The sequence below is a fragment of the Pan paniscus genome, chromosome 13 (genome assembly GCF_029289425.2).
Source record: "Pan paniscus chromosome 13, NHGRI_mPanPan1-v2.0_pri, whole genome shotgun sequence".
Taxonomy (NCBI): Eukaryota; Metazoa; Chordata; class Mammalia; order Primates; family Hominidae; genus Pan; species Pan paniscus.
The window spans coordinates 60,790,243-60,807,401 of NC_073262.2; the positions used below are offsets into that span (position 1 = coordinate 60,790,243).

The 17,159-nt window shown below is 40.7% G+C and overlaps 2 protein-coding genes across 2 annotated transcripts in view; one reads left to right on the forward strand and one right to left on the reverse strand.

Moving 5' to 3' along the window:
* Nucleotides 1-15,668, forward strand: part of LOC100995749 (uridine phosphorylase 2) — a 37,136-nt gene extending 21,468 nt beyond the window's left edge. The window contains exons 6-7 of the mRNA XM_003832702.5: nt 406-552; nt 11,417-15,668. Of these exons, the coding sequence (XP_003832750.3) occupies nt 406-552; nt 11,417-11,559 (290 nt within the window). The 3' untranslated portion in view covers nt 11,560-15,668. The remainder of the gene's footprint in view (nt 1-405; nt 553-11,416) is intronic.
* The window catches only part of CCDC148 (coiled-coil domain containing 148), a 463,587-nt gene that overhangs the window by 122,077 nt on the left and 324,351 nt on the right, over nt 1-17,159 (reverse strand). The window lies entirely within an intron of this gene.

Here is a 17,159-nt window from a genome sequence, read left to right on the forward strand (position 1 = left end):
CATCAAAACCTCTTTTTTTTTCTCCCAGCACCCATCCCTGGGCCATTCCCCAGTCATTGGAGCAACCTGAGATTTTCCTCAAAGGGCAGCTCTTACAGCAACCCCTCGGCTTCCTGATTTCCCTGGGCACAGTGCTGGCTGCTGCAGCCACTCAACAGTTACTGACCCCAGAACTGAGGCCCTCGGCCATGAAGGCTCCTTCCTACGTATGAGACTCCTCAGCCAGGGACAGCCTCGCTCCACGGTCCTCTGGTAGGAAGAGTCACACAGCTCAGTTTATCCTACACGGGGAGCACGCTGTAGTTAGACAGCTGCAGCATGCTCCAGCCAACAGCAAGCCTCCTATGAGGCCACTGTCAGTGGGGTGGGACATCAAGTCACTAAACGTTCTCCCCTCCCTTTCAGGCCAAGGCCGACTAGATGGAGCACTGTGTTCCTTTTCCAGAGAAAAAAAGTTAGACTACTTAAAGAGAGCATATAAAGCTGGTGTCAGGAATATTGAAATGGAATCTACAGTGTTTGCAGCTATGTGTGGACTCTGTGGTCTAAAAGGTAAGCTTTTCGTGAATGCTTAGGGTCAAATTCTCCTCTTTCATGAAGCTACTTTTACACCTTAGGAGAAGAAAAAGAGGTCCAGCTATATATTACCTTGGGCTGAAGGCATGACTTATAATTGTATATAATATACATTATCTTATAATATCTTGTGAGTGGCCAGGACATTATTCTTATTATGCAAATAAGGAAACTAAACCTCAGGGTTCAACAGCTAATTGGTGACATGTTCAGGACTTGACAGCAAGTTCAGTTTCCTTCATCCTGGTGGTGGCTAGTAGTTTCTATTACAATTGAATTTATTGAGACAAGATACAAACAAAATATTCCTAAAATAGTCCATCAATCATAATTTTAAAGAGCATGGTCAGGGAAGGATGGGAGGAGAATGTGCCACTTGGATATCTGGGGGAAGAGCATTCTGTTCAGTGCAAATCCAAGGCCACAGACAGGAGCATTCGAGGAGAATTGGAGGGACAGGGAAGAGATCAGGAGGGGAGAGGCAGTGGTGGAGAATGGAAGGAGAGAGGGAAGATGTACAGATTGTGTAGGACACTGTGAGAACAATGGCTTTCACTCTGGATGAAATGAGAAGCCACTGGAGAGCTCTGAATAGAGAGGTGGCTGGATCTGACCTGTGTGTTAACAGAATCACGGTGGCTGCTGAGCTGGGAAGACCCGAATGGGGTCAAGGGCAGAAGCAGGGAGAAGAAGGAGAAGGCGAACGCAGTAGTCTAGTGACAGTTGATGGACAAAGTGATAGCAGCGCAGGTAGTGAGAAGTAGTCAGATTGTAGAAACATTTTGAAGACAAACCCAACAACATTTGCTGACAACTTGATGTAAATTTGGCGAGAAAGGCAGGAGTTAAAAATGACTCCCATGTTTATGGTCTAAACTACTGGAAGCATGAGGTTGTCATAACTGGGACAGAGGAAATTGGGGTGAAGACATTAGGGTAGTAGACATCAAAATGGAGGCCAAGCAAGCAGGTGAATTTATGAATCTGGAGTTTAGGTGGGTCGTTTGCACTGGAGGCATAAAATTCTAAGTTGAAAGCATATAGATGGCATTTAAAGCTATGCAATGGGTAAGATAACAAACAATGAGTCTAGGCACAGATGACAAGAGGTCCTTGCTTAAACGTTAAAAGTTAATTGAGATGGGAGAGACCAAGGAGGAGTGGTCCATGAAGTTGGCAGTACACCAGGGAAGTGTGGCATCCTGATACGCAGAGAGGAAGGCTTCAAAGAAGTAAAGAATTACAGCACAGTAAAGCTTCATTTTTATAAGTGGAATTTGACTTGCAATACTTGTCCTTATAGTCAATGAATTTTAATCTACACCTTACAAACAGAATATATGTGGTCATATTTCTAAGAATGCATTTTACAAAAAAGCTGTAGTTCTAAGGAGATTAATTGTTGAACCACTATCCTTAACTACTTGCATCTGTCAGAATATATGTACGTGTAAATTATTGGTAAAAATGTGGGAAGAACACGCAATGCATTTTTGTACTCTTTTTTTTTTTTTTTTGAGACAGAGTCTCCCTCTGTTGCCCAGGCTGAGTGTAGTGGCGCGATCTCGGCTCACTATAATCTTTGCTTTGCCTCCTGGGTTCAAGCGATTCTCTTGCCTCAGCCTCCCAAATAGCTGGAATTACAAGCTTGTGCCACCATGCCCGGCTAACTTTTGTATTTTCGGTAGAGATGGGGTTTCACCATGTTGGCCAGACTGGTCTTGAACTCCTGACATCAAGTGATCCACTTGCCTCGGCCTCCCAAAGTGCTAGGATTACAGGAGTGAGCCACCACGCCCAGCCCATCTTTGTATTCTTTTGAAGGTCATTGCTAATATCCTCTTTTAGAGAACAAGAGCATCTGCTTTTCTCTCTACAAGTTAGTGACAGTGGGAAAGCAGCACCCCGCGCAGCCTGCAGGGACACCTGGATTCAGATGTTTCTGCTCCAGGAAATGCCTCCTCACATTTCTTTATTACATAAACAAGTGATCACTTGAGTCATGTCTCCACCTAATGTGTAAGTGTAACATAATTTGTTAACCACTTTATTAATAGTTAAACATAAAATGCCGAGTTATCAACATGTTGCCTTCATGAAAACTGGGTGATGACCAGCAGTTCTTTCTTAAGAGGCACCAACTGGCAGCCAAGAAGAGTTCTAGGCTTGTGGACCCTGGACTCTGAGTCTTTCTTTCTCTGTTTAGGATGTTGCAGAAACCTAAGTGAAGTTATTCTAAGAGCCTTTCTGTCCTTGCTGCAAATCTTTGTGACCTTGCTCTCTCTGCTACCTGCAGGTTTCCCTCCTGGATGCTTTCTTCTCTACATTTCTGTAGTTACTGCCCTCCACTGCATTTTCTTTCTTATGCTGCTGCTGGACCTGTTGGTAGCTGATTTCCGCCTGCAAATAGCTCTCCCCCAGGCCACTGCTGCAGCCTTTCATGGAGTAGACCCCTTCTAGGCTGCCAACATTCACACTAAAAGTTGCATCTGCAGCTCTGTAGTTCTTGGGAGTATTTCTATCTGAATGTCTTCATGGTGCCAGGGGCTCTTTATCTCCCTCAGATACTACTGTTCTAAAAGGTGGATTCCTGGTATGCTGCCCCCTGGAAGATCAGCCACCAAGTATAGAGACCGAAAACCCCATGGATAGGATGCTATCATATTCTCTTCTTTCATTACTACTTCATAACATCCTGCTCCCATAACACTGAAGCTTGGAAGCTGGCATCTGGCACCTTTTAATTTTAACCCATTTATAACGCACTTTGTGTGAGCCAGAAAAGCTTGCTTGGGGAAGGGCTGAGAATGCATTCATGGACAGCTGCTGAAACAGAAGTTAGAGAGGACATCTGATGGTAAGCAATATGGAAAAAAAGATTTCACCTGGCACCAAGAGCCCAGGGCCCATAGGCATGTCTCCCTAACCCCCTCCCTGCCACTGTTAGTTATGGCCCATCCTATCCTATCTCTCCAGACAGCCTTCTGACACCTCTTCTGTTCCTTTAGTACTACCAGATGACTCGATAACCAATCAGAATTCATACTAAGGTGATGGCTTATAAATAACAAATACTTACATAAACAAAGGTCTTCTAGAGAACCATTGTACTAACTTAGATGAATTACTCACTGAGTTTGGACCATTGCAGAAACAGATCTTTCTAGATCTACTTAGCACAAGGAGGCCTTTGGTCCACGTGGATTACCACTTATTATCTTTGCAGTTAGTATTACACATCTCACCCTAAATCTCAGCTCCTCAAAAAAGTCTTGCATGACTACCCACACTCACTCACTCACAATGGTGTCATTCTATTTCATTTATCTGCATCACATTTACCACTACTGACTATATTTCCAGTCTGTTTATATGTTAACTTATATATTATTTCATGCATATTAGCACATAAAGGCATATATTGATTATTTCTCTCCATTAGAATATAAGTGCCGTAAGAACAGGGACCTTGTTTGTCATTGCTGTATCCCCAGTACTTAGAATAATGCCTGCCATATGGGCTTTCAATATTTACTGAAAGAGTGAGTGAATGAAAAAAAAAAGGGCCACTAGACTCTTTTTGACCATGGAAAATGGCCATTGCAAACTTTAACCTTTATTCCCCAGTCATATAAGTGGCTTAGAATTGTCTAAAGGACTTAGGAGTATCTCCTAACTGTCCACAAAGGGGGAAATAAAGCCTTAAAGTCAAGCCTCCCTTTGCTCTAAGGTCTATACAAATATTTATTTTGCTAGATCTACAACCTCTGGGTCTGTCAACATTTGATAGGTGGACAAACTACCTATAATAAGGCCACTGACACCCAGAAGTCACTGTTGCTATCCTGATCTCATTATCTTAGAAAAGAGAGTTGGTAATCCAATGCTGTTTTAACAAAGATTCAGGTGAAGGGAAATAGTGGAATTCACCCAATTATTCCAAAGCTAAATTTTCAGCATAATGTAAACCTGTTCAATGGAAGCACTGTGCAATGCTCAATAAATGCATTCTCCTATCACTTTATAATATGCACATATCTGTGTCTCTCTTAAAGCAAAATCTACTTTAATTAAGCCCCAAACATTCTGATGAAAGATGATAATCCTCTTGTACTGTGAACTTGTGGTAAGTATGTTTAACTTGTATTCATGTTTTAAAGACAGTGCTGCCTTTTGACACAGGCTTGCCTGACAATATAAGAAGCCTAATATTTGTCTAAGCTTAGGTTCTGCTTAAATCCTCTTCTATGTCTAGTTGTTTGCAGCACTCACAGTGGCTTTTCTTTAAAGAATTCAGTGTTATTTCCTCGGACAGACACTGGTAACTTAGGGAAATATTTAGTCTTTATAATATTACCTTAGTACAGTTCAATGAGAGGGAGCAGAATCTTGACTTTAATTCCATGTTTATATTCTTCTGCTGTTCCCAACAATGAAGGATATTGGACTCTGAGAACTGCATGAGGATCATTGATAAAGGTAAAAAGATACCACAAGGATTAAAGGTTATAATCAGTTTGGAGCTAGAGTATTTCTTAACCCTAAAATGGAGATAAATCCAGATTTTGAAAAATCTTTAGGCCAGGGTACAAGGAGACCAATTGCAGGGCTCTTCACCTTTACAAGAGAAAAACTTCATTCTGTATGTATTCTACATGACTGTAGCTCAGGGAGGTTAAATAACTTTCCCACCTTCTCAGAGCTGGGAAACAGGTGAGCTGGACTTTGAACCCAGCTCTGCTGACTCAGGCCGCTTTGCACCCTGTCTGCCATTTCTTGCCAGCAGCCTCCGTGTGGAGACAACATGTTCATAGTCTCTGGACAGAAGAGCCAAAATGTGCACCACTAAAAGTCAATGCAGATTTTTCCATTTTAAGTGTGGTGAGCAGATAGTTGCACCACTGCCACAAGCAAACCCTAAGGGCTGAGCACATACCAATTGACTTAGTGATGGGATCAAATAAAACATTAAGCAGATAATTATTTTATAGTATGCAGAGCCCTCATTTTGCCAAGAAAATCAGTCATTGTAGCTGGAAAATCAGGTATAAATGGTACATAATTCACTTATTACTTTTACAGGGACAAGATTTTTACAAAGGTTTCTTTTTGCTTTTTCACATATTTTAATCAAGGTCAGTGTCTACAGTTTTGTTTGATTCATTTTAATTCCACCCTCCTAGCCTCTATTCTACTCTTCCCTTCCCACTGCCAACAACTCACACATTAGGGATCATTTAGGGCCATTGATTCCACCCTGTCTGTGGTTGTCATTATTTGTGGCCCTCCTCTCCCCTGCTATGACCCCAGGGAGGCTATCTGGATTCCCCTGGTGAGCCTCTCACCCCCACCTCCAGTGAGTACACAAGGCTCCATCGTCTACCTATCCTGTAGCATCTCTGGTTAACGGTCCCACATCTGGCAGAAGCTCAAGTCCTCGAGATTACATCTGGACCTCCTGGAGAAGACAGCAGGTTTTTGAACGAACCAAATCATGTGAGGCATGTAAGCTGAGGATGTGGACTTGCAAGAAGCCTTTGAGATCTAACCTGCTCCTTGCTCAGAGGATGAAATGAGGTCTAGAGAGTGTAATTGACCTGCCTGAGGAAACAGACTAAAACAGAGATGAATTAGAATAGACATCTCCTGTCTCCTGATCACCTCTCTCTCCACTATTCCATAAGGTGCAAAAAAGTAATATATTCATCTATCGAAAGATGACCTGTACTGCCTCTATTTGAAAAAGCATTTGTGGCAGCTTTCAATGAAAGAGGAATGCATGATAATATAATTTAAACAGAGGTAAAAAAAAAAATAGGAGGCATTTATTTAAGGAAATAGATAGGAAGGTTTTTTTTTGTTTTTTTTTTTTTTTTTGAGACAAGGTCTCTGTCTGTAACTCAGATTGGAACACAGTGGTATGACCACAGCTCACTGCAGCCTCCACCTCTTGGGCTAAAGCCATCTTCCCACCTCAGCCTCCAGAGTAGCTGGGACCACAGGTTCATACAAGCACGAATTTGTGTGTGTATGGGTTTTTGTTGTTGTGGTTGTTGTTGTTTTTGCAAAGTCGAGGTCTCACTTTGTTGCTCAGGCTGTCTTGAACTCCTAGGGTTCAAGCAATCCTCGTGCCTCACCCTCCCAAAATGCTGGAATTACAGGCATGAGCCACTGTGTCTGGCTAGAAGTTCTCAGTATTAAAGAGGCCACCCAGGAGTACAATACTTAATTTAAACACTTAGATTGAGCTCTGAGTTTCCTGGAAGCCAAGCTGTAAACAAAAACACTGCATTTGGGAGGCCGAGACGGGCAAATCATGAAGTCAGGAGATCGAGACCATCCTGGCTAACATGGTGAAACCTCGTCTCTACTAAAAATACAAAAAAAAAAAAAAAAATTAGCCAGTCATGGTGGTGGGCATCTGTAGTCCCAGCTACTCGGGAGGCTGAGGCAGGAGAATGGCATGAACCCAGGAGGCAGAGCTTGCAGTGAGCTGAGATTGCACCACTGCACTCCAGCCTGGGTGACAGAGCAAGACTCCGTCTCAAAAAAAAAACAACAAAAAAAACCACTGTGCATTATACAGCCACCATTAGCTAATAAAAACATTTGCGGTTTGTCACAAAATCTTGATCCAAATGTTAAACTTAGATGAAATTATCAGCTATATTATAATGGGCAGTGTCGTTGATAGCACCTTTATAAAAGGTATGGGACAATTCTTCATAGGTATAATGAATTGGTTCTAATTCAGCATTGTTTGGGCACCCAAAGAACTGGGGTCCAGGTATGTACATTTGTGGTAATGATGATTCAAAGATAGAGTTTAAAGTCTTTGAAGCAGTCATTTTCAAATATTAATGTAAAAATAATTTAACTGGGAAGATGTTTTCATGCAGATTCACTGCGCTTTCCCAACACCCATCCCCAATTGTGATTTAGTATGTCTGGAATAAAGCCTAAGTATCTCTGATTCTGATGCAAGAGGCCAGTGGAGCACATTTTGAGAAACACGACTCTAGAAGAACAAATTGTTTCTATGTCTCCTACCATTGACCAGCCCCTTTGAATACAAATTTTCCCCACCTTGTTTTTAATAAGCAGCCAATAGCCTGAGATTAATGTTTCAGCGGAGATACAGGAAGTGCAAAGGCTCTGGATTGTTGATTAAGAAACATTTCCTGTGCTTTACATACCAAGCATATAGGGAGCAAAGGTAGTGTTTGCTTAATAAACTCAAACCCTTGAGGAGCAATGGGGGAGGGTATGAACATAACCAGGAAGAGGTAGAAGAAAGGCCAGGCTGGGAACTCCAAAGCCAATCTTTGCTGCTTTTCCTTTTTCCAAAGACCAGCCCTGTTTGACTTCTGCTGTGCAATGGGCATTTGTGCCCAGCCCTGCTATCTTTGCCCACTGTTCATGGGAAAACCTTGTTGAAAGTTCATTCTGAATCAGAGAGGTGGGGTTAAAGTGGTGGCCCATAGGGGTGCGTGGATTCCTAAGGATTCATGAGTGAATTTTCAGGGGTCCTGGGACCCCTGAAGTTATACACAAATATTTTGTGTGTATTGGCAGATGTGTATTTTTGTGCGAAAAGAGGTTCCAATTAGGACTTTCATCAGATTTTCAAAGCAGCCATAAATGTTCCCAAAGGGTTGACAATTACTGGGCAGTCCTAGTTCACCTCGGGGTGCATCCAAGCTCCATGTTCAGGTCTGTGTGTTCCCAGAACATTCTAGCCTCAGGTCAGTTCACTGACAATCTCCTTGGTGGCAGCTGGGTCACTAAGTATCTCTTCCTCTCCAGCAGCCACCCTCCCTGCCTAATCTGAGGATTATGCTAGCAAAGCTGTCAGGCTTAATTTCAGCAAATTGTTTTGGGTAATTAGTCCCTTTTAATTGCTCATGGAAATAGTAATTTTAAGTGACAAGATTATTATATGCTGCTCGCTAGTGGATTCTCCAGGGTCAAGAAAACACCACTGAGATTGCTATAACCTGTTCTTTTCTATCTTTGGCATTCCTCTTGAAATCCAGAAAAGACATTCAGTAAAGTCGGTTCCCACTCTGTAAAAAGTATAGAGCACTGGTTTCCTTTTATCCTTCTGCCAAAGTGAAGGATTAGAGAAGGACTTTCAACTTTTCTGTGCGACTGCCAGCCCATGTCAGGCTTCACAGATTTGCTGATCATTAACTTGAAAAGCTGTGGGAAGTTTCTAGCTCTTCCATTTGCTTGTTTACCTGTACAGCCAAGTTGCTTTACAACTGACTGAGTTTTGAATAAATAGGGTCCTAGGTGATGAAATATTTGCCGCAGCTCAAGTTGAATATTTTCATTGCTTTTCACGTCACTGAACAAGAGGGTCAGTCTGACCGATGGGTCAGTATAAGCGATAGGGCAGGATTGCCTAATGGTTCACCATGTGCTAGCTCAGGGGAGGAGTGGATGGAAGGTAGAGAACTCTTCTCTCATCAGTTTAGGAAGCTAGGAGTTGATTGGCTCTGACCAGCTGTGTAATTCTGGGCCATTTGGTTGATCTTTCTAAGCCCTCATTTAATCATCTGTCGAAAGGGGACAAAAATAATCCTAGCTCAAGGAATAGCTGTAAAGGATTAAGTGATATCATAAATGCTTGGCATGTAGCAATAACTAAGTCAAACAAAAAAGATACATGGATTGGAGAAATGTGGAGAAACGCATGGAGAAAACATTTCTAAACTGATACATCTGATAAGAGGTAATATACAGAATATACAAGGAACTCAAACAACTCAATAGCAAGAAAACAAATTAAGAAATGGGCAAAGGATCTGAATAGGTTCTAAAAGAAGACATACAAAAGGCCAACAGATATATTTTAAAAAACGCTCAACCTCACTAGTCATCAGGGAAATGCAAATTAAAACAATGGCGAGGTGTCGCTTCACACCTGCTAGAATGGCCATAATCAAAAAAGACGAAAGATAAAAGTGTTGGCAGGATGTGGAGAAAAGAGAACCCTTGAATACTGTTGATGGGAATGTAAATTAGTACATCAATTATGAAAAACAGTATGGTGGTTCTTCAAAAAACTAAGAATTCCCATATAAGCTAGCAATCCCACCTCTGGTACATATCTGAAGGAATTGGTATCAGTGTGCTGTAAACAGACATCTGCTCTCCCAAGTTTGTTGTGGCATTATTCACAACAGCCAAGATATGGAATCAACCAAGTGTCCATCAACAGATGAATAGACTTTTAAAATGTGGTATATATACACAATGAAATACTGCTTAGCCTTTAAAAAGAAGGAAATTCTCTCATTTGCAACAACATGGATGAATTTGGAGGCCATTTTGTTAAGTGAAATAAGCCAGGCACAGATAGACAAATACTGTATGATTTTACTTATATGTGGAATCTAGAAAAATCAAACTCATGGAAGTAGAGAGTAGAATGGTGGTTACCAGAGTATAGGGGAGCAGGATGGGGAATGGAGAGAAACTGGTCGAAGGGTGCAAAATTTCAGTTACAAGGAGGATTAAGCTCGAGAGATCTATTGCATAGCATAGTGATGACAGTTTGTAATAACGTATACTGAAAAATCTTTAAGAGAGTAGATTTTAATTGTTTTCACCACAAAAATGCAAGTATAAGAGATGACAGATATGTGAATTAGGCTAATTTAATCATTTCACAATGTATACATATATCAAAACATCACATTGTACCTCATAATTATATATAATTACTATTTGTCATTTAAAAATAAAGATAGCATGTACTATTATAATTACAGTATACTACTTCTTCCCAAATCTAGATCTTACAAAGAAGTCTGGAGTAGCAGAGAGGTCAAAGAAATAAACACTACCCTCATGCCCAACTCTCTCCATGCCTTCCAAGTTTGTTAATACAGACACATCCAATCCAATCACATATGTACTGAAATCCTTTTTTAAATGATGCAGATTCAGATGGAGATTATTACACCGTTAGCAATTCAAAGTGGCTAACACTGATTTCAATGTGGGTAACCACATTCCTTGAAATCAAAGATTTGATATGAAACTGACAATAAAGAATTCATATGGAACTCAATTTTTCTTGCTGATGAAACCAAAGACATTGCCCTTGTGACAACTTTTCAAAAATAAGAGTTTCATTTTTTAAAAAAGACTTTTGTTTTTTTTCCTCCAGTTTCCTATAAGATTTCATTCTCATTCTTTAGAAATCAAATGCTAATACATTTCCTCTTTCATGGTGCTGCTTCATACATTTAAGCATTTCATATCATGTTTTTTCCTCTCAAATTTCATGAGGGCCAGTACTCACCTTTATTGGTATTTCCTGAGGTCAGCGTTCTATATCTCTTCTGTATTTACTTTTCTCTTCAGCAAGGGCTGCAATGCAGCAGGCAAACTCAACCATTGCACCAAGGAGAAAAATGTCACCTTGGGAATTACGGCTAGTTCTCCAGTTATATCCTCCCGTAAAAGACCCTCCTCTAAGAACTGGAAATAGGATAGAAAGCAGGAGATGGCATATCTCAGATTGCAAAGCTTTCTCTTTTATCTTGAACATGATGCTTTCCTGAGCCTTAATCTAGTCAGTTGTGGAGGAAAAGAGGAAGGAGGAGTGTTCACAACAATTTTAGTTAACTTATTTAAATGAAGTGTTTGGTGGGATTCCACAAAAATATTGAAGACCAGAAGGTTCAGTAGGTTGCATCTACATTACAACAACAACAACAAAAATACACAAAAGTACATGTGCTAGGGATGCTGGTGTGTTTGGCTAATGCTTCTATAGAAAAGATGAACCCATTCATTCCACCAGTTGTGCTAATTGCTCTTCTAGCTGCTGTGGTCTGTGTGACACTTCTCGACAGACTCGACTGTGATCAGATCAACTTGCCTCATGATGTCCTGGTGGAGTACCAGCAACGGCCTCAGCTCCTAATCTCCAACTTCATCAGACGGCGGCTTGGACTTTGTGACTAGACGTCCTAACTGGGCAGCCCAACCCTCCCCTGCAAGTTTGTAGCTCAAGTTGTAATGTGAAAGTCATATTTTATTTGTGGCATTTTTATATAGTTCTCATCCACATGCTAAATGGAAAGACTTTATGAAATCCTTCTCTCTTAAAAAGGAATTTATTGTAAAAGAATACTCACACTAAATTAAATTCAAATTTCATTTTAGAATAAGTTAACTAAATCAGTCTAATAATTAAAATTTTAAAACTCCTGGATTATGACATTTGGAGTTTCATATGCAGCATTAATTAAGCTCACATCAAAATAGACCAGCCATTTGCAGATAGTTACCAGTCACTCTGTTTCTGAAACCAATCCAGAAATTCATGTTAGAACATTGTCAGGCACTTCTAGGTATTGGACAAGTGACAGAAACTGATCATCCATATTCAAAATATTTACAGAAAAAAGTGTCAGTGAAATGTAGGTCTATATGGAAAAGTTACCATTAGGAAAATATGGCCATACTGCTTTTTTACCCCTGCACAATTTCAGTGCATCACAGAATAGGATTCGAGATTTACATATGCCTGTTTGTGATTTTATCTCAGAATATAACAACTCTGGATTACATTTTCCTCTCAACTGAAAACCCTCAGTAATGCAAAGAAAGGCCTTCCTTTTTCTTCAGAATCACAAGTGACTAAATTGCCTTCTAGCCATTTTTTCTTGTAAAAAAAGTGTTTTGAGGAGGCTGTATTTTTTATTCCATTTCAATATTAACCAAATAGGCTGAGAAATTCATAGCAATTGAATTAAGACTTGAGTTCAAGATGTTAAAGGAATCCTTTTGTATGACTTGTCCAGACCGGCCTATTGCCCTACCCGTTTGATTCTCTGGGAGGCATGGTGCTCCTCCTGGCTGCACATGCTCTCTGTGAACTGATCGCATCTTGGGTTCTTCTCAATTTGACAAACTTGGGAGTCGGAATGACTGGATGGGGGATGGGTAGAGGATGACTGGCACACTTGTATAGTATGTAATGTTGTGTACATATTATTTATATGGTTTTGGCTCAAATAAAGTTTAATTCCAACACAGTACAGATTATTTGGGTCCCGGAGCCATTGTCACACGTGACCGAATGGAGGCTTGGGGCAGGAAATAGGTCCTAGGCTGGTTGAGTCTGAATTGGCTTGCTCCTGGGTGGGGAATGGCTTTCTCTTTCGAGCAATGACAATAAACAAGGTATTTATCATCACCAATAAACAATCCCCCAAGAGGTACATTGGTTTGTGAACTTCTTTTTGGCACTAGAGACACGTTAAGTGCCGTTTTTAGGGTATCTCCATAATTGACCATCAAATTCAAAGATGAGAGCTAAAAGCAAGCTAGAATAGCATTGCCATCATTTTCTGATGGGATTTTTACTTTGTTTCATATTTTTTTAGACCATGTAGTGAAAACCACCTCAGAGAGGCTTCAGTGTGAACTTTTATCTGCCTGCTCCTGGACAATCTTTTTTTTTTTTTTTTTTTTTACAGGGAGAAGGAGAGGCTATGAGAGGGAGAAGAATGAAATAATTACAGTTAATCTTCTCTTCAACTCCTGCAAGGAGTGTGTGTGCACAGGTGCGTGCATGCATGCATTTATGTCTGTGTCTTCCTCACTGGTATTTCCTATCTCAGTAAACCATATCGCTTGCACAAGCCAGAAACCTGGGAAACCCCTGTGATGATTCTTTCTCCTTAATTTCCACAGCCAGTCAATCACTAAGTCTTATTAATTGATCCTCCTAAATATTTCCCCAGTCTGTTCATTTCCTTCCATCTTTTTGGCACCCATCCTAGTCCAGGCCACCATGATCTCTCCTCCAGATCACTGAGGAAGCCTCGCTCCTGATCACCCTGCCTCCATTCTTGAAGTTTGATTGGGTTATTTTCCTGCTTCAAAGCCTTCACATTGGTCTTAGAATGAAGACCAAAGCCCTCTGTGCAGCTTAGGCATTCCTGACTTGGCCCAGCTTGGTAGCCCAGCTCACCTCACCCACTTCTTCCCCTTGTGTCTGCCCTCCAGGCACATCACCCTTGGTCCTTCAGTCTTACCCAAGGCACAAATTCACAAAGGCACAATCCCTTGGGAAGGACTGCCAACAGATCCATCCAGTGGGGGTGCTTAGCTGCGGGAACAAGTGGGACTGAGATCCACCCTGTCCAGCTAGCTGTGAGACCTGGACAGGGTGAATCTCAGTCTACCCTGAGCCACATTGACTGAGAGGGTCCTTTTCCTGATTTATACAATGGTGTTATATGGGATAGTGGGAACTCTTAGTGCCAATGTCCCTTCCCATTTCAGAGCCTTTTGCTGTCTACTCTCCCTGAAGGGCCCTCGCTTAACTCATGCTCATGGTTTAAATCTCAACTCAGAGATCCCTTCCCTTAGAAAGTCTTTCTAATCCTCAAACCAGATTCCTTCCATGCTCACCTGTAGTCCCCCTCCACAGCCCCCTCGACTACTTCTTCAAAGTATGCAGCTTGCAACTATGTCATGATCGGGGTCATTATTTAATTAATGCCTACTGTCTACACTATAAGGTTCTGGAGAACAAAGGCTGCACATATTTTATTTGCTTCTATCACTTCAAGCACCTGAAACAGTACCAGACACATACTAGGCACTCAATAAATACTTGTCAAGTGAAGAATGAATCTTTTTCACGGCATTTCCCTTGTAAACTCTCACTATAATCTCACAATCTTTGCAAGACTCATACTTTCCTTATTCAGTCCTGGTCAGCACAGCTCTCCCTGGCTGTTCCTCCCACTATATCTCACTCTGTGGGGAGGAAAGTCCTCTGTACCATCAGTGTATATCTGTGGCAGTGTCTAGAACCTCTTGTTTTCTCATATACACACAGCTTTCCCCTCTGTCAAAACCAAGCCCCAAATTCACCTCCTTTGGGGAGGTCTCCAACTTCAATTTTCCCTCAAGTTATCACTTCTTCCCTCCTTCCTTTAGAACTAGATTTGCACTGGGAAGACAGGAATTTGTTCTCATGCAGATGCCGTATTGAGAACATTTATCCTTTTTCATGTTCCTGGGCTGTCTTCATTTGGGAGGCTCACATTTCCTTTGTACTCTTAGCGTGTCATAGAGTTTTGTTCTCTACAGGTATCTTCTGACTGCTTACCTATGCACGCTCTAGGTCTGGGCATCGGCTTTTTACCTCACCTGTAACACGCTTCCCTACTCATTCTCTCTTGCCCTCTTTGAACACCCTTCAAGAAGCAGATTGGCCTGCAAAAACCCTCTTCTTGTCATTTCTATGTATATTTGTGTACATTTTTTGTATGTTTCTTCCTTTGTTCATTCATTCATTATAAATATATATTCCTCCTTCTTCCCCAGTAGAATCTGAGACAGCTTACAAGGTTGAATAACAGCACATCAAGATAGTATAAGTTAGAACTAACTGGGCAAGAAAAGGAAAAGCAAAGGGAAGGGGCATCAACTGGTACAAGCCTGAAGCTTCTGCTCCTGTGCATTCCATAGAGTCTGTGCATCAGCAGAACGTGGGCTCTGAATTGGCTTGGGGCCAGCTAGTGGTTGCCTCATAAAGAGAACAAATTTACAGCATCTCTAAAATAAAAATGCAAACTAATGATCAGGAGAAGAACAACTAGTCCTGATTCTAAGAGGCCACAGTGTGTAGAGATGAGTGTGGATCTCAGACCGCCTGGGTGTGGAGTTTGGGGGATGAGCCCCAGTTGGGCGTCAGTGTGTTCATTCCAGGACACTGCCCTGAGGTTCTCAACATGGGTGCATACTAGGATCACCAGGGAAGCCTTTTGAAAACACTGTTCAGAGGTCCACCTCAGACCAATTCAACAAGAATCTCTAGGAGTGGGACTGGGAAGCTCTATTTTTTATTTTGCAGCCTAAGTTGAGAGTTACCAATTTAGAAGAATGGACAGTCTGTGACTCTGGCATGTGCTCTTCCAGCTGAACTTCTAAAACTCTTTAGGCCTTGTCTCCACCGGAATAGTTATATAGAGATCAAGTTCTTTTACTTGACTCACTCCTCGATGCTAGCAACAGTATCTTACTCATTTTATATTCCAGCAACTTGCACAGTGCCTGGCACATAGTAAGACTGAAAGGATTTTACATTTATATATATATATATATATAAAATATATGAAACAGTTTATAATTTATATAACATATGTGATATATTAAAAATTATATATAATTAATTATAATGATGTAATTATATACTATACATTATATATTAATAAAATAATTCATTCAATCTTACTATGTATGTGTATATATATTCATACATGTACACATGTACACACACATATTTGCTGGTATGTATAAAATTATATACAAAAACATACAAAAAACTAAAACACCCCAATGAAAGATGAAACAAAAATGAACAAAATCACAAAAATAAATAACAAAAAATAGCTGACTACCTCTCAGGGTAATTTTATCCAAATGTTATCACCTGAACAAGTCTTCAGATCGACATGTATATATTAGTCAGTATAATTTGCTTTTGTATTCCATTTTCATTCCCAAACATCAGCACAGGAAACAGTTAAGTTTAATCATTGCTTAGAAAAACTCAATCTGTAATCCAAAATACACAAAATAACGTTTTTGACTTATTTTTATCAGCTATAGAATGTTACCTAATGTGTTGCATCCTGTAGAGGCTTCATACAGGATGTAAACTATCAACTTCAGGAATATAATAGTTTGAATTTTATTTATTCCTTTTACAAACACAGTTTTAACATTTGGGATTCATTTTGGAGACCCCTGATAAAATCTATGAACCCGATCTTCAGGAAAACACACATTCATACACATGCCCCCAAATCTGCATACAATTTCATGGGTTTGTGCACCTTCCTTAGGTCAGGTTGTGGCAGGACACCTGTGTCCTCTAGCAAAGGCCATAGCTCCTGTGGGTGGCCCTTGCCACACTTCTGTCCTCCCTGGGTTCTGGTAATTGCCCTGCTTCAGCCCTCTCGGATCAGGGCTGGTAACAGTTGTTTCCAGCTGCATCATCCTTTGTTGCTCCCTAAATCCTGCCCACCCCTTGTAAACAGTCCCTTCAGTAAGTTCTCTCGGTTCCCTGTTTAATTATGCCATCTGGTTCCTGCTGAGACCCAGTAATACAGCCTCCAAAATACATCTGGGGACCAAAACCATTTTGAAAATCACTGACTTAAGGAACTGAAGTCATTCTATATGACGATCTTTCAATTATACATTTTTTAAATTGCAAAACAGAAGCTAATTCTTTAATTGGTAAAATACTTTTAAAAATATAATCTTCTGTAAAAGAATGTATTCTTTTATTTAGAGATTCTCGTGAACTCTCCAGGGCCTGCAGCTTGAGAAACATGGTGCTCAACTTATTTTCCTAGCTGGCTGTTGGGCATCACATGTATGATAGAATTGAAAACTTGAGTAAAAGACAGATTAATGGCCTCTACTGTTTGCCTCCAAGCTACAAGTCCTGTCATCCTGTCATGGAAGGAAATTAAAATTGTCTGATACATACTGAGTTTCATAAAGCCACACTGTTCCTCTCCAGGATCCTG